This window comes from Thrips palmi, unplaced genomic scaffold (genome assembly GCF_012932325.1).
Source record: "Thrips palmi isolate BJ-2018 unplaced genomic scaffold, TpBJ-2018v1 HiC_scaffold_7, whole genome shotgun sequence".
In the NCBI taxonomy this organism is placed as follows: domain Eukaryota; kingdom Metazoa; phylum Arthropoda; class Insecta; order Thysanoptera; family Thripidae; genus Thrips; species Thrips palmi.
The window spans coordinates 3,216,466-3,237,092 of NW_023144634.1; the positions used below are offsets into that span (position 1 = coordinate 3,216,466).

The 20,627-nt window shown below is 62.2% G+C and overlaps 2 protein-coding genes across 6 annotated transcripts in view; one reads left to right on the forward strand and one right to left on the reverse strand.

The window, feature by feature from the left end:
* The window catches only part of LOC117652353 (protein trachealess), a 112,326-nt gene extending 100,709 nt beyond the window's left edge, over positions 1-11,617 (forward strand). For all 5 annotated transcript variants that reach the window (XM_034397202.1, XM_034397198.1, XM_034397199.1 and 2 more), the window contains 6 exons: positions 1,414-1,535; positions 4,209-4,509; positions 6,769-6,916; positions 7,160-7,281; positions 7,359-7,934; positions 8,420-11,617. In XM_034397202.1, the coding sequence (XP_034253093.1) occupies positions 1,414-1,535; positions 4,209-4,509; positions 6,769-6,916; positions 7,160-7,281; positions 7,359-7,934; positions 8,420-9,246 (2,096 nt within the window). In that variant the 3' untranslated portion in view covers positions 9,247-11,617. The remainder of the gene's footprint in view (positions 1-1,413; positions 1,536-4,208; positions 4,510-6,768; positions 6,917-7,159; positions 7,282-7,358; positions 7,935-8,419) is intronic.
* Positions 11,166-18,924, reverse strand: LOC117652715. The gene is made up of 18 exons (XM_034397808.1): positions 18,593-18,924; positions 18,456-18,508; positions 18,277-18,372; positions 17,868-17,928; positions 17,604-17,780; positions 17,162-17,463; positions 16,688-16,826; positions 16,475-16,615; positions 16,272-16,381; positions 16,075-16,188; positions 15,837-15,980; positions 14,344-14,544; positions 13,544-13,888; positions 13,246-13,477; positions 12,748-12,969; positions 12,324-12,637; positions 12,059-12,258; positions 11,166-11,984 (listed from the first exon to the last, which is right to left on the reverse strand). The coding sequence occupies exons 1-18, from the start codon at positions 18,907-18,909 to the stop codon at positions 11,691-11,693; spliced, it is 3,462 nt and encodes a 1,153-aa protein (XP_034253699.1). The 5' UTR covers positions 18,910-18,924; the 3' UTR covers positions 11,166-11,690.
* Positions 18,925-20,627: the final 1,703 nt, after the last annotated feature.

Below are 20,627 nucleotides of genomic sequence, written 5' to 3' on the forward strand. Positions count from 1 at the left end.
GTGCGTCCGACTGTACCCGGCGGCACAGAGCTACAGGATCAGCAGGTGTCGCGACCCCTGGGTATACTCCAAAGGCCGAAACGAGCGCATGAAATAGAATCCCTGGGATTTGGCAGGCCGTCTCGTCAGGACGCTGTATCCACCGCCTTGTCCTTGTCCCTCCATTTCCCGCTCCTTTCCTGACTCGCACCCTGTAAACGCTCCTTGGCGCCTTCCTCAACGTAGGCAGTCCCGTTGAACAGCGGTGCGCTGCGGGCTGTTGGGATGCCTACCTCCCAGGCGCGCAGGGGCAGCGTAGGCAGTCCCGTTGAACAGCGGTGCGTAGCGAACCCGTTGGGATGCCTACCTCCCAGGCGCGCAGGGGCAGCGTAGGCAGTCCCGTCGAACCGCGGTGCGCTGCGGGTCAGAAGGAGTGCCTACCTCGCAGGCGCCGAAGCAGCACCCCAGCTCTCTTCCATGCTTTCCTACTCTGAACGGAAATTTAATTCGACCCCTCTCATTTTCCCCCGGCCGACACGGCTGCAATTCCACATTGTTTTGGCGCTGCCGCGCGCTGCCGGATGCATGGCTGCATGGCCGCGCACGTGCGTGCCCCGTGCCACGCCACGCCACGCCGCGCCCTATTCGGAATTCCGGACGGCGTCTTGGCGAGGAAAGGGTACGCCAGCTTGTTGCTGCGCGGGCAGGACAGGGCGGGCAGGGCCGAGGTTCGAATACCCGCCGGGGCGGGCGCGTTTTAATAAAAGTCGCGCCTCCTGCTGGTAGTGGATGGCGCTCTGTCGGCACCGGACGGAACTGACCCGCGTCGCGTCCCTCCAGCGGGCAATCCGATATACGACACATCATAACGAAAGCCTCGCCATCCGTCATGCCGCCCGGCTAGGCCCTTTCTACGCCGCCTCGTCGCTCTGTCTCTCTCGCACTCGTGGGGCGCCGCGTAGGGGTGCGAGAGAGACAGAGCGACGGTCCTTCGGGTGACTGGACGGACGCACGTCTTCCTCGTCTCCTTCTTGTCCTCCTCCGGGACCGCGCGGGGCGCGGGGCGCGCGGGGCTCGGCGCCGAGGCCATCGCCGACCTGATCGTCGAGACAATCTGAAATCGCCACGATTGACCGAACGCCAACGACGGCCCAAGGAATTGAAGCGGCGCCGTGAAAGGGGGAGGGGGTGGAAGGGGGTGGAAGGGGGCCCGGACGGGCGACGACGGCGTCCCTCGCACCTCCCCGTCGTCTTTATCGCCCGTCCATCTCATATGAAATTGTTTCACGATGGCGTCGCGCGATTGGCCGCCCTTCGTGTAAATTACGTCATCACAAACAAAAAAAATTTAAAAATAATTTTTATTTTTTTCAGTAATTTATTTTGCTGATTTTGCGTACAATGTGACAGTGTTGTTTCTGTCTCTGTCCGCAGTGGCCACCCAGATGGCGCTGAGCACCACCACGGGGTACAAGGGGTTGGAGCGGTCCTTCTGCGTGCGGATGAAGTCCACCCTCACCAAGAGGGGGTGCCACTTCAAGTCGTCTGGGTACCGGGTAAGTGGCAACCCTATTCCCGCTTCGCGCAGCAAGCAGCACGAAGCTGCGTCCGAGCCCTTTGCTTGCTGGTTGAGGGTGGAGTTGTGTCGTTTCCCGTCGGGTAGGCAATGATGGTGGTTTTCGTGAGTTCTCGGCAGCACACGCTGCGACCTTGCCAGCTTGTTGTGACCGTTGTGACCCATGCGTGTTCTTCTTGCCCCGTGCTGTAGGTCAACGCCAGCCACCCGGCAGAGTCGAGTGGATACCAGGTAAGACTGAGTCTTGGCTCGGTTTCCGATTTCGTCGCTAGCTGGACAAGTCCTCTGTTTTGTCTCCAGACTAGACGGGCGTGCTGTCCCGGTCCCGATCCACCGCTCTCGACATCATTCCGATTTTTGCAGCTCATTTCCGGGTCCCAGGATTGACAGACCCAGAAGGCTGCATCTCGATTTATTCCCGCCATTTCCGGTCCGTTCCGAATTACAGATTTGAGAAACAGCACGCAGTGAGCTTTTTTCGAGTGTCTGTGTGTGTGTGTGATACAAGCTGGCAAGCGAACTGTCTTTAACTCTCTCAAAATCATTGTCGACTTCCTCAGGTGTTAGGGACCGGGACAGCGCGGTGGGGATGTTGGTATGGTAGCTGCATGTTTCTCTAAAAGCAACTTCCACCTCATTTCAATTTTCTTTGTCATGTGCAATTTGTTGTTAAAAACGTAGAACATTGCGTATCCTTCCTTCTTCCACTGACCAAGAGTGTAGTGGGTGGGTACTCTCCGTTTAGGTCGCACTTCTTCCTTACACTTCCTGCATGAAAAGCGAGGCCTCTTAAAATGTAGTTCTAACAAAAGTGGATGGTTAATGTAGCGGTGCTGGGGCTGCGGGCTAATCTCAAGGCAAAGTCTGCCTCCGCGTTTCAAGGCGGGGAGCGAAACTCTTGAGCCGAATGCACGGAGGCCTTGTTGGCGTGCGCGGTGCGCGTCTGGGCGGGCACGTAGTCTGGGCCGCGCGCTCTGCCTCTCTCGCGCGCACGGGGCGGCGCGTCGGGGCGCTGGGGTGCGAGAGAGACAGAGCGACCTCCCCCGGGGACGGACCGAAGCCGACCGAGTTAACGGGCCTCATCCCGCCGGGGATTAGTCCCCGCCACAGATGCCGTGCCGGCCGTGCGGCGGCCGTGCGGCGGTGCCCCCGAAAACTTTGACGCCGTTACGCGTCTTTTTAGCACGGTGTTTACACCGCCCGGAGGGGGAGGGGCGCCACACAGTGGGCCAGAAGGCCGGTGGAGGCGGACGAAACTCCAGACGCGTTTTGAGCGCCAGAGTCGCGAAATAGGACGAACCGAGCGTGTGACCCCACCGATGGAATGCTATCACCACGAGGAATCCATTGGTGGGGTCACACGTTCGGTCCGAGGCCTGTTTAGCGACTCTGGAGCTCAAAACGCGTCTAGAGTTTTGTCCGCCTCCACCGGTCTTCTGGCCCACTGTGCGCCACCGACGGGACGCGCGGGACGACCAGGGCGAGGAGGAGAAGAAGGCCCCTGAGATGGAGTCGGCCGCCCCGCCGCCCGTCCGCATCCAGTTAATTGTTACGCCCCCTAATGAGCTCGTATATATACGGGCTTTAGTTCTTATTTCGGGAGTTGTCCTCCCCGGCCGGCTGGCTGGGCCACTGGCTGGCGGGCTGGACCGCGGCAGCCTCCCCGACGCCCCGATGCTTCCGGGAGATAGCCGCCGGACAGTGGCGTAGGTGGAGACCGCCGAAAGGAAGCAGACGACAGTCTCATTAGCAGTGGGTACCCGGTGGCGTTGTTTCGCGCGCACTCTCTCTCTTTTTCTCTCTCCACTCCAGAGCAAGGGGGCGTACTACACTAGTACTCCCAGGTTCACATCGATTCATCGCGGGGGGGCAGCCCCCCTCCCCTTCCCCGCCACTGCGGTTACGCCGCACGTGTGAGATAAGACAAATTTTGGAAGACTTAATTAGGGGCCATTTAGCCGGGCGTGTTCACGTGTGTGCGTGTGTGCACGTGTGTAACTCATGTGCGCTTTTACGAGTGTGCCTGTGTGTGTGCGCGCGTCCCTTTTTCTGAGATAGGCCTGCGCGTGTGTGGCACCGCTTAGGTTAAGGAGGAGCTTCGCGTGATAAGCCGACCGGGCCGCGCCACCGCTGGCAGGGCCTGGGCCAGGCCAAGCCAGGCCAAGCCAGGCCCGGCAGGGCGGAAAGGGTTAACGGGATCAGATAAGCGAGGTTTATTATTTGCCGGGGCGTGGCGCCAGGAAGCAGCGTCGCTCCGTCTCTCTCGCACCCCCGCGGGACGCCCGGACGCCCCCGCGAGTGCGAGAGAGACGGAGCGACAGGCGGCAGGACCGCCAGGAGAGGGAGCCAGGGGATGACTGCCGCCTGCAACAGGGCCTTGGGCGCCTTGGCCGCGGCCTTGGCGGCGTCTTGGGCTTGGGGCGGCGGTTCCGGAGTGGAAGCGCGCCGCCGAAGTGCACCATCGCACCCCGGGACGCTGTTCGTTGTGAAACGCCATTTCGGAGCCTCGTCGCCTCGCTTGTCGCCCCACGCGAAACGGGTGCAACGATGGCCGTTTACGAGTCATCGAGACTGGGAGTAAGACAGTGAGAGTGTGGCGCGGACGGCGAGAAAGGCTCGGCTTGACCTTCTCCTTGCTCTGTGTGTTCCCCAGGTGGTGCTGGTGCTGTGCCGGCTGCGGCCGCAGTGCAGCTTCTCGCACTCGCGCAAGGCGACGCCGCCGCTGCTGGGCATGGTGGCCATCGCCATCGCGCTGCCGCCGCCCTCGGTGCACGAGATCCGCCTGGACTCGGACATGTTCGTCACCAGGATCAACTTCGACTTCCGGATCGCGCACTGCGAGCCGCGTGTGTCGGAGCTGCTGGACTACACGGCCGAGGAGCTGACGGGCAAGAACCTGTACACGCTGTGCCACGGCGAGGACGCCAACCGCCTGCGGAAGTGCCACCTGGACCGTAAGTACCGGGGTAGCCGAGCGGGCTGCGTCGTTGCCCGTGGGGGGCGGGGTCGCGGGTTCGACGCCGCGTTGCCGCGTGCATTTTTAACCGGCCCAGCTGGCTGGCTGCTGGAGGGGCACGGATTGTGGGGCAAGGTGGTCGCAGTGCTCCAGCATATCGATTGGGGACCGCTGCGCGTGCGGGGCGTGCGGGGCGTGCGGGGCGTGCGGGGCGTGTGGGGCGTGCGCAAGTCGCGCGGTTCGGAGGTCCCCGAATCACGCCCGCGTGCGCGAGGCGCGTGCCGCACGCCCCGCACGACCGGTGCCCGGCCTCAAGGTCGGCGCCGTGCGGGCCGCCAAGGCTGGAGGGTCGGGACCACGACGCCGATCGAAGAACGATTCGAATTTTTTCAAGTTTCCCGGAGGTTAGCAGTGCTTCGGTTGTGTTTTGGGTGGCGTGGCGGGCGTTTACACCCCTAGGGCTGGGCTGGGGGTACACTGTACGTGTTGGACGGGCCGGCGTGGCTGGCGGCGTGTCGGCGTGTCGGCGGCTCGGACGTGCGAAGGACGCGCGCCGTCGTGGGGCTAGAAGGCGATCGACCAGGACGACGTGCCCGTCCCGGCGCGGCCGGCCGGCGAGCCAGCCACTCCGTGCTGCTCCGTGCCCCATGTGACGCCGGGGGGACGCCGGCGGGGCGGCCAGGGCTCCGACCGCGCCGCACAGCGCCGCACAGCGCCGCCCGCCAAGCGGCGGCAGCCCGGCGGTAGCGACCAGCCACGCTTTGCATTCAGGCGCCGTCACCACCGCGCCGCGCCCCGCCCCGCCACCCCCTCGACGGAATTATTGCCCCCGCGGCGTTCCAGCGCGTTCCAAGGGTCGTCCAACCCGGCGGCGCTGCGGTCGTCTTCGGACGGGGGCACTTCCGGTTCCAGCGCGATTCCACCAAGGGCGGCCTCAACCTACCCCCGGCAGGCTGATTCCGAACAGTGCTTCGTCGCTGTCACTCGCGCACCTGCACGTGGGGTGCGAGAGAGACGGAAACAGCCTGGGGGTGCGGATGGTGCACGACGTGCACCTGCCGGCTCCATTCGCGGCCGGGCGTGGTGGCGGCGCGCCAGCCACCCCGCCGTCGAACTGTTGCCAATGGGTTCGGATCCGCGTTCGGATCTCCCCGCCGGCCGGCCAGCCGGGCTGGCCGGGCACAAGGGCATCCAGCAGCCAGCTCCACGCGGCGCGAACGACGAGGATGTAAATTCGCGGCGGAATCTGCGAACGGCTGCCCCTTTCGGCTTGGGGGCGAGGGCCTCTCTTCTGCGGCCCTCTGGCCGGGGCCCGTCGCTAAGTCCCCTGTCTCTTTATCATCGTCTCCTCTGCGTCTCCGCGTCCCTTCAAACTTGGCCGTCTCCCCCTTGTTCCTTCCTTCCTCCGTCCCCGTGCCTCCGCCACGCCGCCGCCGGCTGCCTAGTATGCGGACCACGTCTCCCTGCCGTGGATGTGAGCCACATCTCAACTTGGCTGTAACCCTCATCCCTCCCTGCCTGCCGCCCCGCCGCCCCGCCGCCCTGCTGCCGGCAGCGGGACCGAGCGGGACCCACACGCACTGCCAGCCAGTTTCCTCCTCCATGTATCGCTGGGCATTGCTTTCCCTTTACCTTTGTCCCCCCTTACACTTTGTCCGTCGTTTGCAGCCCCCCAGCCCGGCCCAGCCCCAGCGCAGCCCCAGCGCAGCGCGCCACCGCGGCAGTCGCCTCTCCCTCTGCAGCCCCTCCCCCGTCACTCGGCGACTCTTTTCCCTTCGGCTTCCCGGCGGCCATCTCCTCTCCCGCTCAAATATTGCGCGTCCATTGCCCCTCCCAGGTGGCTATTTTGTCATTTGGCACTTCCGCCGCGGGGAGCCAAGGAAGGAAGTGAAGGATAGACGCCGCCTGGCGCGAGGCTAGCCGCCGTCGCTCTGTCTCTCTCGCACCCCCACGGGCCGCACCACGAGTGCGGCAGAGACAGGGCGAAGGAACGGCTCTTGTTCGGAATGAGCCTACTGGCAGCCCAGGCCTGTCGCGGGGAAGCGCTTATGGAATTGGCAATATAAAATAATGATCGCGCTGCCGGCCGGAGCCGCTGTCCCCCAGGGCCGAGCCCAGGGCGGTGGGGACTGCAGTGCAGTGGGCAGCGCGGCGAGGCGGCCCGGCCAAGTGGGAGGGTGGTCACCCTGCGGGGACAGGAAAAGGCGCGACCGGGGATTTGAACCCACGACCATAACCGTTGTTTTTCTCTCCGCAGTGATCAACAAGGGCCAGGTGCTGACGCACTACTACCGCCTCATGAACAAGAACGGCGGCTTCACGTGGCTGCAGACGTGCGCGACGGTGGTGTGCAGCTCCAAGAACGCCGAGGAGACCAACATCATCTGCGTCAACTACGTCATTAGGTGAGTGTGGGTTCGACTCCCGCTCGGGGCAGCCGTTTTTTCGCCTGTCAGTGTCGCCGTGTGACGCTACGCAAACCCAGGCGGCGCGCGGCGTGCGTCTGCTTCCGGACCGGCGAGGCTGTGCGGAGGGTGGCGATGGTGGGCGATGGCGCCCGGGTGGCCGAGGAAGGCCGAGGCAGGAGTGACCACTCTATTCGGCGTGACGCGCTCGTTGACGTGCTGACGGGCCTTTGTTGATTGCAGCGCGCGCGAGTACGGCAATCTGATCCTGGACACGTGCCAGATGGAAGACTCCATCCAGACGGTGAAGCGCGAGGACAACAGCAACGACCCGGAGAACGGATCGCCCGACGCCGACAGGGGAGGTGAGCGTCGTGCCGGGCAGTCGCCAAAAGTCGCTGGTTCGAATCTCGCTGACGGGTGTATTTTATTTTTTCCGCAGAAGGTCACAGCAGTGGCGGCCCGTCCAACCAGCGCGACACGCACCGGTCGCCGCCCGACCTGGACGACGGCTCTTCGGAGGCGCCGGGCGACCACCGCGGCGGTCGACACCACGACCACGTGACGCAGCTGCAGCCCTTGCAGCCGCTGCACAGGCCGGGGCAGCAGCCGGGGCTCAACAAGAAGCTGCAGCAGCGGCGGGGCAGCAAGAGGAAGATGTCGTCGATGGCGGAGGACGACAGCAGCCTGTGCACGTCGGACGAGGACGACGACGAGGACGGCCCCAGCCGGACCAAGCAGCCGCACTTGCAGCAGCTGCAGGGCGTCGGCCGGGGCGCCGGCGTCCTCAGCCCGGCGTCGTCCTCGTGCCACTCCACCGGCATGACGGCCGACGCCAGCCCCAAGACGTCGGCGCCGACGCCGTCCACGCCCGTCACGGCCAGCGCCACGGTGACGTCGGCCGCGTCGGCAGTAAACCACCACCCTGCGGACGACGGCGGCGACGCCGCGCCCACCTCCGTCAAGGACTTGGAGCACGCCATGTCCAAGCACCTGCCCGCCGTCTCCCTAAGTAAATGTGAGTAGCGACTGTGTCCCCACATCCGGGTGCGTCCGCCAGCGGCGGGCCAGCGGCGTAGCTGCGGCCACCTGTTCTGTTGGGCCCCATGGCCGCCCCTGGCCCCTCGGCCGGTACGTCGCGGCGCACGGCGCGCGGCATCAGACAGCCAAGTCACGTCCAAAGTGTCCGTCAGCCTCCCTCAGCCCGCCGCGCCGCCGCGCACCGCGCCCGCGCCCCGCCACGCGGTGGACAATGCATCATTTTTCACGACGCGCCCTATTCATAAATTCATGCTCATATCATACTTTTTTCCAAAGTCCTTACGGGGTGGAAACGAGCTATGAATCTGGGATGCATGCAGTGGGGCTTTCCCTCCGCGAATCCCCGTCTAGAATTTGGAGGGAATTTCCCGCACTGGCTCAAAGTAACTCACTGCTATGTAAATTTGGAGCGCGTAACTGATGAAATGTTGCCTCTCTGACGTTGTCGTTGTCCGCCGCCAGGTTCCTCCCCGCCGCTCTTGTCCCTGCAGCCGCACGGCACGACGGACTTCAGCGCGGACACGCTGCTCAAGCAGCAGCAGCAGCGCAGCACCATCCAGTGGATCGGCGCGCACCACCACCTCAACCACCACCTGAACCACCAGCAGCTGCCGCACTCGTCGGCGGCGCCCCTGCCGGCCACGGCGCTGCTGCGGCAGCTGTACGCCAACCGCGAGTCCGTGATCCGAGCCAACGTGCACGCCGGCGGCCCCACGCCGGGGCTCGGCGGCCGCGCCGGCTCCGTGGGTCCCGGGGGCGGCGGCGGCGCGTCGTACTACACGGGCGACGTCAGCCACGTAGGGCCGCTGCCCACGCCGCCGGGCAGCGAGGGCTCGTACGGCGACCACCAGTTCCTGCTGCACAACAACAAGGGCGGCGCCTCGGCCACCGCGGACGCCTTCAACAGCCTGGTGTCGTCGTACTCGGCGACGGGCGGCTACTCCGTGGACTACCACTCCGCCATGACGCCGCCGTCGTCCGTGTCGCCGCGGGACAAGCACCAGCACCAGCAGCTGAACGCGGCGGGGGTCGCGGCGGGGGCGTTCGACAGCGCGGCCTACTCGGACGTGCTGCGGCACCAGTACGGCGGCATGGACGGCTCGCCCGCGCAGCCGCTGCCCCTCAAGCCGCAGGCCTACCACAGCACCCTGGACGCGGCCACGGCGGCGGCCTACGCCGCCTCCACCGGCACCCTGGACCAGAGCCAGTTCTACCACCAGGGCTTCCACCTGTACCACCCCAAGCAGGCGGCCGGGCCCGCCACGTCCTGGTACTCGGCGCCCTCCTAGTGCAGTGATAACTAAGTGATAGACCCAATATACCAAATTGTTGCCCGCGGGCAATTCGTTGCAAGGACGGTCTTGGTGCGGACGGCGTCGACCATTCCGAGGACCGCGGACATTCCGTCGCCGACAGCCCGACAGCCCCGCGGCGAGGAGGTCCTCGAAGTGGCTGCCTCGTCCTCCCTCCGAATGTGTACAGTATAGTTATGTTTTTATCGTAGGGGTTCTTTTCAGCTCATTTCGAATTTTATGGAATATGTTTTGTTTTTCTCATTGGTATTCTCCCTATGTAGTTTTAGACGTGTGTTGACTGTGAAACGGCTCCGTCGGGTAACCACAAACTTCAAACGCGACTCAACAATTGAATACTTTGCTACCTGTAGAAATAAATCCAACTCTCGGCACTCCGAGGTGTAATGTAACTGTGATGGACTACGCAAGCCCTTCGACGCGTGGGTCGAGTGGAGCGGAGCGAAAGCGCTCTCGGCCGCCAAAGCCGCCCCGGTGAACTCCGCAGTCAAAGTCGAGCTCCTTTCCGGCGTCGACTGCACAACTACATATCTAATGTGATCTCCTGTCAAAACACAATGTACAAAGGAAGAGCGCTCCGTGTGATGCAGCATAGTTGCTGAGGGTCCCCGCGGCCCGCCGCGCCCCGCCCAAGATGGCCGGCACGGCGGCCAGGATGGCGGCCAGGATGGCGACGGCCCTTGGACACTGTCCAACTCGCGGCAGTTGATATGCACGTCGCCGGCTCGCCGCCGTGCGCGGCATACCGCCTTCAAATTGTTTTCTCTTGGCGGGGCCAGCGCTTTCGGCTCGTCCCCTTTTCGTCCTCGTGTCGTCCTCGTGTCGGTTGCCATGCCAACCGTCGCAGTGTCGAACTGGCGGTGAAAATTGAAATTGAAATCGGCACTGTGCAGCAGAGTGAGCATCACACAGGGCAAGTGGGTGCACAGTAGAACCAATGAAAGTGATCCCTCGTACATATGTTATGTAAATATTGTTTCATAAACGTTTTAGCTGTACATATAAACCTTCTGTAAACCTAAGAATTATAAAGATGTATTACTAAGATGGTGAGCCTGGATGTGTGATAGTGACTTGTTTATGTTTTTTGTTATGCAATCCTCGGTATTTGTACCAAGATTTTTTCAACGAGTGAAAACTCTCTCTGTGGCTTTGTGGCAACTGGAAAGCACTGAAGTGGTCAGTTTTCTTGGAAGGGGTGAGATCAGGCCCCGTGGAGAAAGAGTTTCCTCAAAATTTATAACTGTGCTGCCAAAGATAGATGAAAATCTAAGGGCATTGAGGACAAATACTGCGAACAATTGATTTGCGCGGACAAAGAAGGCAGAAATCAGATATGGAGGACCAAAAACCCATTCCCTTTCTGAGTTCCTGTCTTCAGTCCGTACGATACGTGTTTAGATTTGTGATATGATATAGTATACCATTTCAGAGGGTTTAAATTTTTGTTTTCTGCGCGTTTTTGTGGCAGCCAATAAGTTTGTTGCGGCTTTGCCACGGTTTTGGACAGAGTGCAATAGTTGCCAATTAAGTTTGTTCATAGTTAAAATGTTGATTTTTTATTTGTAAACTCAAAACGTTGTCTGATTTTTATTGTTATGTCAAGCCAATTTTGTATTTAATTTTAGTAGGCAAATATTTCCATGACATTTAATCCTTTAAATATATTTTGAGTCCCTTGAAAAGAATTTTGGAATTGACTGAATTCGAAAGCATTTGGTTGGGGTCAAGAGATGTTTCTCTTTTTATTTCACATTTCAGCTGTGAGGCCAAAGACACTTTGCGATGGTATTTTAAAAATCTACCGAAAATTTTGTTCCCTCCTTTATATATGTAACTTGAGTTATTTGACAGTGTTCTATTAGTCTGACATATATAGGGATCGCGCAAAATACTTAAGAAAAAATATTGTTTATTTTTTTTTTGTTATCACAGTTAATTCCTTCCTTTTGCGGCACCTTTTGGAATCCTTGCAGGCTATTTATAGCCTCAAATTTTGTGTCTGAAGTACTGTCACTCATGAGAATGAGTAAAAATAAATCTACACTGTAGCCAGAATGTTTCGCATGTAACAATTTCGGCAACCACGCCGAGAAAAACAAGTGTCCTGCTGTTAACATTTTGTTACCCTGTTATATGTTTTCACTTTTTCCTGTAAAAATAGTTGAACACTTGCTGCATCGCGGCTGGCTGCTCTAGGAGCCATGAGAAACATTCTGAAGTGCAGTTCTACTTACTTCTACTAAGTTATGATTACCTACTGTGTATAAACGCTGCAGCTACTACATGTTTTGTTTTTTGTCCAATATAAAGATGGAAAAATTAAACTGTTACTTGCCACAGGAAATTTCTCAGTCGTTCTGTCATTCATTCCGTCCGTCCTTTCCCATCGAAGAGGTTCACAGGTACAATCCAGACGCTCACGCCGCCGCCGCCGCGGTAGTTCTTTTTAAGTGTTGTGACGCTGGGGCCGGGATGGGGTACGTGACGCCCCAGGGCGCCGGCAGGGCGTACTTCTCGTTGTCCAGGTTGTCGCGCACCTCCTCCAGGGCGCTGACGGGCAGCCTGTCGATCTTCTTGATGTTGGTGCGGAACCGGCAGGACTCGACGGCGACCCTCACCAGGTCCGTGCCCTCGATGAAGTCGGGCGCGATGACGTTGGCGTTGCGGTACCAGTACCCCCGCCGGGCCCGCTCCGTCACGTTGTAGTTGACCTGCAACCGGCATGTGCACTCAGTCTCAGAGCGCGTCCGCATTGGGACTACACTCACAGTGCACCCACACCCACCAGGTCGGCCATGACGCGGAGGTTGGAGCGCTGCATCAGGACGTCCACCACGGTGGGCGTCATCTCGGCCATCAGGGCCCACACCTCGTAGTGCTTCTGGTACACGAGGTGGATGGCCTTGTCCAGGTACTTCATCAAGCCCTTGGGGCTCTGCTGGTTGCCCCACTGCTGGGGGATCGGCTGCCAGAGCGTGTTGATCTCTGCAAGTGGCTCGGTTTGTACTCGCTGTCGTGCACGTGCGAAAACCCACCCGAAAAAGACGTACCTCTGGATTGCCACTTCTTGTCGTGGTACGCCACCAAGACCTTCTTGCCCTTGGCGACGGTGTCCTTGACGGAGGGCATGGTGACGGGCCTGTCGTTGGTGACGAGGATGTCGCCCAGCTCCTGCTTGATGATCTCGATGAGCTGGGGGTGAGGGTCGTCGTACTCGCCCGAGGACGCGCCGAAGCCCACGGGGAAGCGGTGGAAGTCCAGCACCACCATCTCGTGCTTGGCGAAGTCCGTGAGGAAGCGCCGCAGCTCCCTGAGCAGGGGCACCAGCGGCTGCACGCGGATGATGCCGTGGTTCACCCAGAACCTGGATGCGTACAAGTGGTGTCATTGCCGTGCAGCAAGGCACGCGAGACGTGTGTGATCCTCCAGCTCCGGCGCGATACACTGTATAATGCATTCGCCACAGGTACTTGCTTTTCGCCGTGGTCCGGGTGGTCCTCGTTCTGCTGGTCGCCCATGTCCTGGGGGTAGTAGCCGACGCGGATGTCGAAGTACCGGACGCCGAGCAGCAGCTGGTCCCAGACGTCCAGGTCCTGCGTCAGCAGGTACGAGGAGCTCTCCGAGTCCCTGTCCCTGGAGTAGCAGAACGAGTTGTGCGTGCCGGGCAGCAGCATCTCGTGGATGGACAGCTCGGAGCTGCAGCAAAACGGGAACGGGTGCGTCTATAGTCGCTGAAACAACCTTCACCCTTCGCGGCGCTTTGGGGCCGGCGCCACTGCAGGCTCACTGTCTCTGTCGCACACATGGGGCGTTGCGTACGTGTGCGAGAGAGACAGAGAAGAGAGCGCCGTTCGGACTCGCCCAGTCGGGCGCCTGTGACTCAGAGGGCAGGCAACCCAACGTACGCGCGCGCGAGGCGCGCGGCGGACCCGCGGGCGGCATGGGAGCCCCGCGGCGGAAAAGAACACTCACTTTGTCTTGTCGACGAGCTGCTTCATCCACGTGGGCCTCATCCTGATGCACTGCGTGTTGATGATCCTGGCCTTCTCGTCCAGCAGGGCGGCGCGGAAGGGCAGGCAGAAGTCGCCGTCGGGGTGGTGGTCGCCCGTGTAGTTCCTCTGCCAGTAGTAGGGCACCGGGCCGCGCGGCGCGGAGTAGTTGCTGCGGATCCTGCCCTTGGGCTCCAGGATCTCCGCGCTCCACACTGGACACAGTGTTGGTGAGAGACACGCTGGCGCCACACTGTAAAGCACTCCAGCGTCTCGCCTACCTGCCACGATCTCCTCCACCGAGGCCGCGTCCCGCTCGTCCCACTGCCGCTCGTACAGGACGACGCGGCGCGGCGTGGCGTTGCAGTGGCTGTAGTCCCAGGCCACGTCCGTGAGGCGCGGCGGCACCTCGGGCTCCAGCAGCGGCGACACGGTCATGTAGAGCAGCGCGAAGCAGCGGTTGTCGTCGGCGTCGTCCCGGGTCGCCATCAGCGTGTTCTTCCAGCCCAGCACCTCGCCCGGGTACCGGTCCACCTCGTCGGAGCTGCTGTCGGCGCTGGAGGCGCTGGAGCCGGGGCTTACGGGCTTGGAGCCGGAGGACGGCATGGGCTGGCCCTCAAGGTGCACTGCGGTGAAAAACGCGTTTATTTTTGTACCGGTACCCGGGAAATTTTCGAAACTTGCGCACAGACAGTTCCCCCTGCGGTTTCCTGGGCAATATAGCTGACAGGGTGAGAGAGTGGACTTTAGTACAGCGTTCTCGCGCGTACCCGTGCATAGCGCGACTGCGAGGCGCAACTCATCAAGACCGTCGTGACCTCGATCTGCATTGCTGCTGAGGTCGCTGTCCCCGTGCCTGCCGGGCCCTGCCGCGAAAGGGGCTCGTCAACCCCCCTCCCCCTCCCCCTCCAGCTCGCCTCTGCCCTCCCTCCCGCCTTCGCCCACCCTTCCAAGTCCAACTAGAGAGAGCCCCCGGCCCGCAAAGGGCGCGACAGTGCGGCACTCGTCTGGTCGTCCGCCAGAAGGGCCTGCAGTGGCTGTGGAGGCTGCAGAGGCTTGTCCCGGACGCAGGCTACCTTACCGAACAGCACGGCGCCGAGCAGCAGCGACAGAGTCCACCGGGCAGTCATGGTTCTCGAGCCGCGGACGAGTCCGCGGTTTGGTGGCGCGGGCGGCGGGCTGGGACGGTCACCGCGCACCCCAGGCTCCACGACGGCACTGCCGGGACGAGTCCGAGGACGCGGGCAGAACGCGAGCAGAACGCGAGCCGGTCTGGGCCGGCCTGAGTGAGGGACTACGGGGGCTGCCCCAGGCCAGCCGCAGGCCAGCCGCCAGCCGCGGGCCGCGGGCCCCAGCGCCGCAGCCGCCAATTGCTTGATTTGGATTTCCGTCACACACACAGTCGCACAGTCAGTCACACACGGCCGGCGTCGCTACAGATCGGTGCGTGCACTCTGAGGTCGACGCGGCGTGCGTGCAGCGGCACCGCAGCCGCCGCAGCGGGGCAGCCAGGGCAGGCAGACGGCCCTCCGACCGCCCTGCAGGCCGCCCTGCGAGCCCTACGGGCCCTCTCGGACCTCGTGACCTAATGGCTGTAGGGCACTGTAGGGCTCGCCTTGGGCCTCAATTGAAAGAGCAAGGACTGCGTGGGCTGGGTCTGTTGCCCAGGGAGATGTGTACTGCTGCATTGTGCGTACGACCCCGTCACAAAAATGTGGCCGCAATGAAAACGCAGATTTTTCTGCTTGTTTTGCGTCTTCCCTGCCGTGGCGTGCCACAAGGGTGGTCTACCTGGTCCCCAGTGCCCAGTGGTCTTTGACATTCTTTTTGGTGTGGAAATGACTTGTCTCGTGACGCCTGTCGCGTTCAGATGCTCTGTAGACGCTGGGTTGCCTGCCTGTCCGGCGCATGCTCAAATGATTCCAGTTTTTCGCTATCAAATGACTGTTTGGGGCCAAAATAGTCCTCAAAAAAGTGCCAGGAATTCTAGGGACTCTCTATGTTTCGCCCGATGCGGGACGGTAGTGACTTGCTGGCATTGGTGCTCACTTTACTGCACCGCACTGTATCCTCCAAGTCATATCGCTTCCGTAATTGACAGCCTTGCTATGAATCGATCGTGTTGAACTTTGCACACTCTTGAAAGGTGCTCCTAAACTTGCAATATTTGGCAACTAAAATAGCGTAGTGGTGGTGTTCAGTGAGATGGGGAAGAAAGAGTGCATAGAAATTGATTTTAAACGTGTATTCACAATATTTACAAACATCGTTCGTGCGGTTTCCGCTTACAAAACGTATGTACAAAATTCATCACAAGGTAAAAACATCACACAGGTAAAAGACATGGATACAAATATAACTTTGATAAAAAGGACAAAAAAGTCTATCATTTTCTACAGGAATTTAAAAACAAACAGCTTGCTGTACTTTCTTTGGCTGCAATAGAAGAGGAATATGGGTTCCTGGTGTGGTGACCGTTTTCCGGTAGCCTGGGTACCGTGCCCCAACCGAGACCCAGAGCCTAGATCGAAGCCATTCGAAGGCGACCGGCCAAAACGTCGCATTGGGGTCGTCAATTGGCCTGCTGCGTCAACAGATTGAGCAGCTCCTCGTGGTCCATGTTGTTGAGGGTCTGGATGTCGATGCCCAGCGCGTTGGCCACGCTCATCATGTCCAGCCCGAACGACTTGAGCAGCTCGATGAAGTCCATCTCCTCGCCTGCAATCCGAAGGAAGATCCGAAGGAACCGAAATGAAAATTGAAAACTGGGATTGGTACAGTCCTGTCGTCTGGTGGCGACGGTGTGCTTTACCTGTGAACGGGTTGTGCAGTTTGGGGCAGGAGTGGTTGCACTGCGGCCAAGAGCACATCTCGACGTGTCGCGTGGGGCAGCCACTCCGAGCGGACCGGGCGGACCGGGCGCGGCCTGAAGGAAAACAAATTGACAGACTTATCCCTTTCCAACGCAACACGTTTTCTTGGCGCGGCGAGCAGACGGAGTTGACCCACCTTCGCCTTGCCCCTTCCGCTGCTTGCGGGTGCTCCCCTTCTTCCGCTTGTGCTTCTCCTCGGGGGGCTTCTCGCCGACGGGAGAGTCCGACACCATGGACGACGGCGGCCTGCATCCGACCAAAAAGCTTCGTCAACAAACAGTGGGACCATAGAGATTGCGTAGTCGGTGGGCTCTGCCAGGCTCTGCTGGCCCTGCTTACAGATGCTGCAGATGCGGGCCGAGGTGGCGGCTCTCCCAGCAGCGCAGCGCGCTGGGCAGCGACACGCGGTCGATCCGCACCGAGGCCCAGTCCCGCTTGGTGAGCACAGTGTGCGCGATGCAGGACGGCGCGAACACGGCGCTGGCGGACAGAAACGGACTCGTCAACCTCCCCTCGCTCCAGGCGCTACTCGGGTGCACCTCCTCCACTTACGAGACGTTCTTAAAGGTGGTGCGGAAGTTGTCCCCCATCTTGTGGATGAAGTCCCACTGCTGCTTGGTGACGGGCGCGCCCACGTTGTCGGCGGTCATCTGGGCCTCGTCGAACAGCCACTGGAAGATGAAGAGCGGCGCTGCGAACAGGGCAAGACGCTCACGCCACTGTCTACTGCAGTGCACCAGCACGGCCAGCGGGCTGGTTCCGAAAAGTCACCTCGTCGCTCTGTCTCTGTCGCACTCATGGGGCGTCGCGCGGCCCGCGGGGTTGCGAGAGAGACGGCGACGAAATGGCTCTTTGGAGTCGCGCGGCAGAGACGCAAGGTCGTTCGAACTTTGCCGCCGAGGGAAGCGCCTGGTGCGGGGCGTCGGCGTCGGCGTCGCCCCTCCGCGAACATGGCCACTGCCGCCCTCCCACGGCGGGCGCGCCAAGCTCGCGCTCGCGGCGCTACCCCGCGCCAGCGTAGCGTACCTCGGATCGTGGGGTAGAGCCGGTAGCCGAAGTAGCAGCGCCAGGGCTCGGCGCGGTGGTGCGCGGCGCAGGCCGACGGCATCCTGGCCCTCCACAGCGACATGCCCTGCCGGACGGCGTCCGACGCGGACAGGGCGTTGGGCCGGTTGGGGCCGTAGGGGCCGTCGGGGGAGAAGGGCGCCCTGTCCAGGAACCAGCCGGAGTCCACCAGGCCGCGCACGCAGACGTGCGGCATGCCCAGCGGGCCGCGGACGAGGTCCTGCACCGCGTCCACGTTCAGCATCACGCCCGTGCCGCCCGCGCTGGAAACAGCAGGAACCACGGATCGAATACTCGGCAGCGAAACATTGCCGGATTGAGAAAGTCGATTTACAGTGCACTCGAGGGAGGCGGCGGCATGGCACGGCATGGCACCACACGGGTTCAAAGCCCTTTCCCTTACCTCGTCCCCGCGAGCAGGATGTGGGAGTCGTTGTGCAGGCCCATGGCGGCGAGGTCGCGCACCACCTCCTGCACGATCAGGGACCCCATGAAGCTGAAGGTGGCCGACGAGGGGTCCGGGGCCGGGCCGGGCGGCGTGGCGCCACTCCAGGAGTCGCTCGAGCAGTATGGCACGAGGCTGGACAGGACAGTGCAAACGTCAGGACGTCACAGAGCAGGTCTACGAGGCAACGCCACTTGAATTTCGCAGTGTCGTGGTACTCACACGTGGTTGGCGTTCCACGCGTAGGGGTTCTCCTCGGGAGTCTGCGACAAGATGCCTCCGACTGGAATCGAATTGAAGCGAAGCGTCATTCACAGAAACAAGGAACAAGGGCTGGAGCGCCGATCGGCGCGCGTGGCTATGGCCAATTGGCCAATTCCACAATAGTTTTCGTCTTTCCCAAGGGTGGCTCGCCATTGGCTTGCCATTGTGCGGTCTGCGGGAGGGGGTATCGAAGAATTCCATTCATGCTTCGGAACCCCGCGTTATTGTTTTGCTCCGCTTTGGAACAGATCTGCCGCCGACAGCAGCCGGCCAACCCCCTCCCCCGCCCGCCCCCGGGCAGAGCAGCGAAAAAAGGGGAACGGAAATGGAAGGGAAGCCGAAGCAGCCGAAGCTGAGGCCGACTGACCATGGCGGACGTCCGGCCACTGGGCCGACGTCATGAGGTGGCGCAGCCGGAGCCAGCGGTGGTGGCAGCTCCACGTGTCGTAGCAGTACCAGCCGCCTGCAACAAGGGCGAGGACGCCGTCAACGTCAGGGTGCCTCTTTGTCTCTCTCGCACCCGCAGCCTACCGCAGCGACGCCTACCTTCGAGGAAGATGATCCACTTTCTACTGCCGTGCGACCGCCTGATGTAAAAGCTGCAACGAGGAGAGGTTGGTCAGTGGGGCCGCATGGCGACGTTTGGCCGCTCGTCGTCCACGCTAACACGCGTTATCACGTACCCGGCGGGCGAGCCGTCGTTGCAGGTGACGTTGCGGTTGGACAGGAAGACGCGCCGCATGCCGCGCTGCTCGTCCACGGGGCAGCACTTGATGGCCTGCATCATCATGTCCTGGACGGCGACCTGCGGCGAGGTGCGCGCCGCGAGGACGGCCACGCCGGGCTGGAGGACGGCGTTCTCCTCGCGGTGCTGCGGCTTGGCCTCGGCGAGCAGCAGCAGCAGCAGCAGGCACGCCGGCGTCGCCTGCCAAAACGGTGGAAACACAGCGCCTATGAGCGGGTGGCCTACCCACGCCGGCGCGGCGGCGGCCAGACACATTATAAAGAAGCATGGCTTTGTTTTGACGCACGCACGCACGCACGCTCGCGGCCGTGCTGGTCACTCCACTGGGCTGCGTGGCTGGGTAGTGCGCAGTGCGGCACACCTGTCCTGCCTGCCTGCAGCCTCTCTGCAGTCTGACTCCGAAACGAACGATGCTTCTGTCTCTCTCGCACCTGAGCGGGCCGCCCCGTGAGTGCGAGAGAGACAGAGCGACGAGGCACTGGTCTACAGCCTGCAGGCCTAATTAGGGCCCTTTGAATCCTTTGAATTCGCCGCCACTACTTCGGGGCGTAGCGCTAGCGCTCGGCTTCGGCTCGCTTCGGCTGCGTTCGTCACAGCCACGCAGCCGTGGCGCAGCCGTCTCCCTCTCGCCGTGAAAAGAGACGGGGAGCGACAAGGACGGGCAGCGAGGTCTCTGTCTCGGCCGAGCAGACGGCGCGGCACTAATACATCTGGACCATCGGATCCGACCCGACATGCCCGACATGCCCGACATCCTCAAAGGCCCCAATTATTCGGGCCGCGATGCAGATGAGGCTGGCCGGCCGCGCCACGCCGCGCCGCACAACAACAACCAAGACCCCGTCCCGGTGTCCCGGCGGCGTCCCGATGTCCTGCAGCCCGCTGTCCTCGTGGCGACGGTGGCGACTCGGCGAGGACCTCCAGCTCCACGGAGACCCGTCCGGGTTTGCGACAAGCAGAGTGGAGAGCGGCGAGTGAGTTAGTTTTTATGTTCCGTCTCTGGCCGCCGCTCTGCTCTAATCCGTGGCGCCCGGCCGCTCGGTGATGGCGGTGCGCGGTGATGGCCCGGCCGTGGACATCACGTCATAAACGGCCGGCGGCGCGTCGGTGGAGGGGCGAGGGGCGACGGGGCGGGGCAGGGTGGCCTTGGGTCATGAGGATTATGCAGGACCGCTCCATCCCTTTGCATGGCCAGCGTGGCCGGCATGGCCTTGATGGGGTTGGCCTCGCTCGCCGCCGCCGCCCAGCCTGCTGCCCTGCCGACCCGGCCGACATGCACTGGAATTTTTACAAGGCTTTGACGGCGCGGGGCCGACGGTGGGGGTCGTCGCGGTGCTCACCAAGGCCGCCAACCCGTCACCGGGGCGCCGGCGACCAACGCCACCCCCGCCGCCAAGCACCCCCAGTGGAACTTCCCCCGCGCGACTCACCGTGGTCGTCTTCATCGTGTAGGGGCTGCGCTGGACGCGAGGCTGGACGCGGCGACGACGGTCGATGTCCGGAGGGAGTTCACGGCGACGCCCTCGCGTGACGCCGGCGTCCGACTAAGTGACGACGGGGACGTCTTGGGGACGGCGACGCCCGTCGCATGTCACGGTGCAGGCTCCGCGAGGCTCCGGCGGTGGCGGTTCCAGGAAGTGGTGGGGCCGAGGGAGGGCCGAGAGGGGCGCGACGCGCTGAAGGGGGCTGCGCACCCCGTACACGCACACGCGGGGCTCGGCGGCGGCGGCACCGGCGGCACGACACGCTGCGTGACGGCGTGACACGCACGGCGACCTGCTCGTTCGGAGCGCGGCGAGGCACTGGGACCACTCACTCGACTGGGGTCCCGGACGTGCAGGCAGCAGCACGGTGCGCGGCCCGCTGGCCTGCTGGGCAGTGCCGAGGTGCTGAGCACGGTGCCGGGGGCCTCGGGCAGGGCGAGGCAGGACCCCGCCAGGCCGGCCAGACTCTGGCAGACTCCGTGCTCCGTC

Coding starts and splice junctions, on each gene's coding strand:
- LOC117652715 (XM_034397808.1), bottom strand. CDS start 18,909: ATGTGTCTGGCCGCCGCCGCGCCGGCGTGGGTAGGCCACCCGCTCATA. Junction 15,981..16,074: donor ACTGCACAACCCGTTCACAG/GTAAAGCACACC, acceptor TTCGGATTGCAG/GCGAGGAGATGGACTTCATC. Junction 11,985..12,058: donor TCCGCGTCATGGCCGACCTG/GTGGGTGTGGGT, acceptor TGCCGGTTGCAG/GTCAACTACAACGTGACGGA.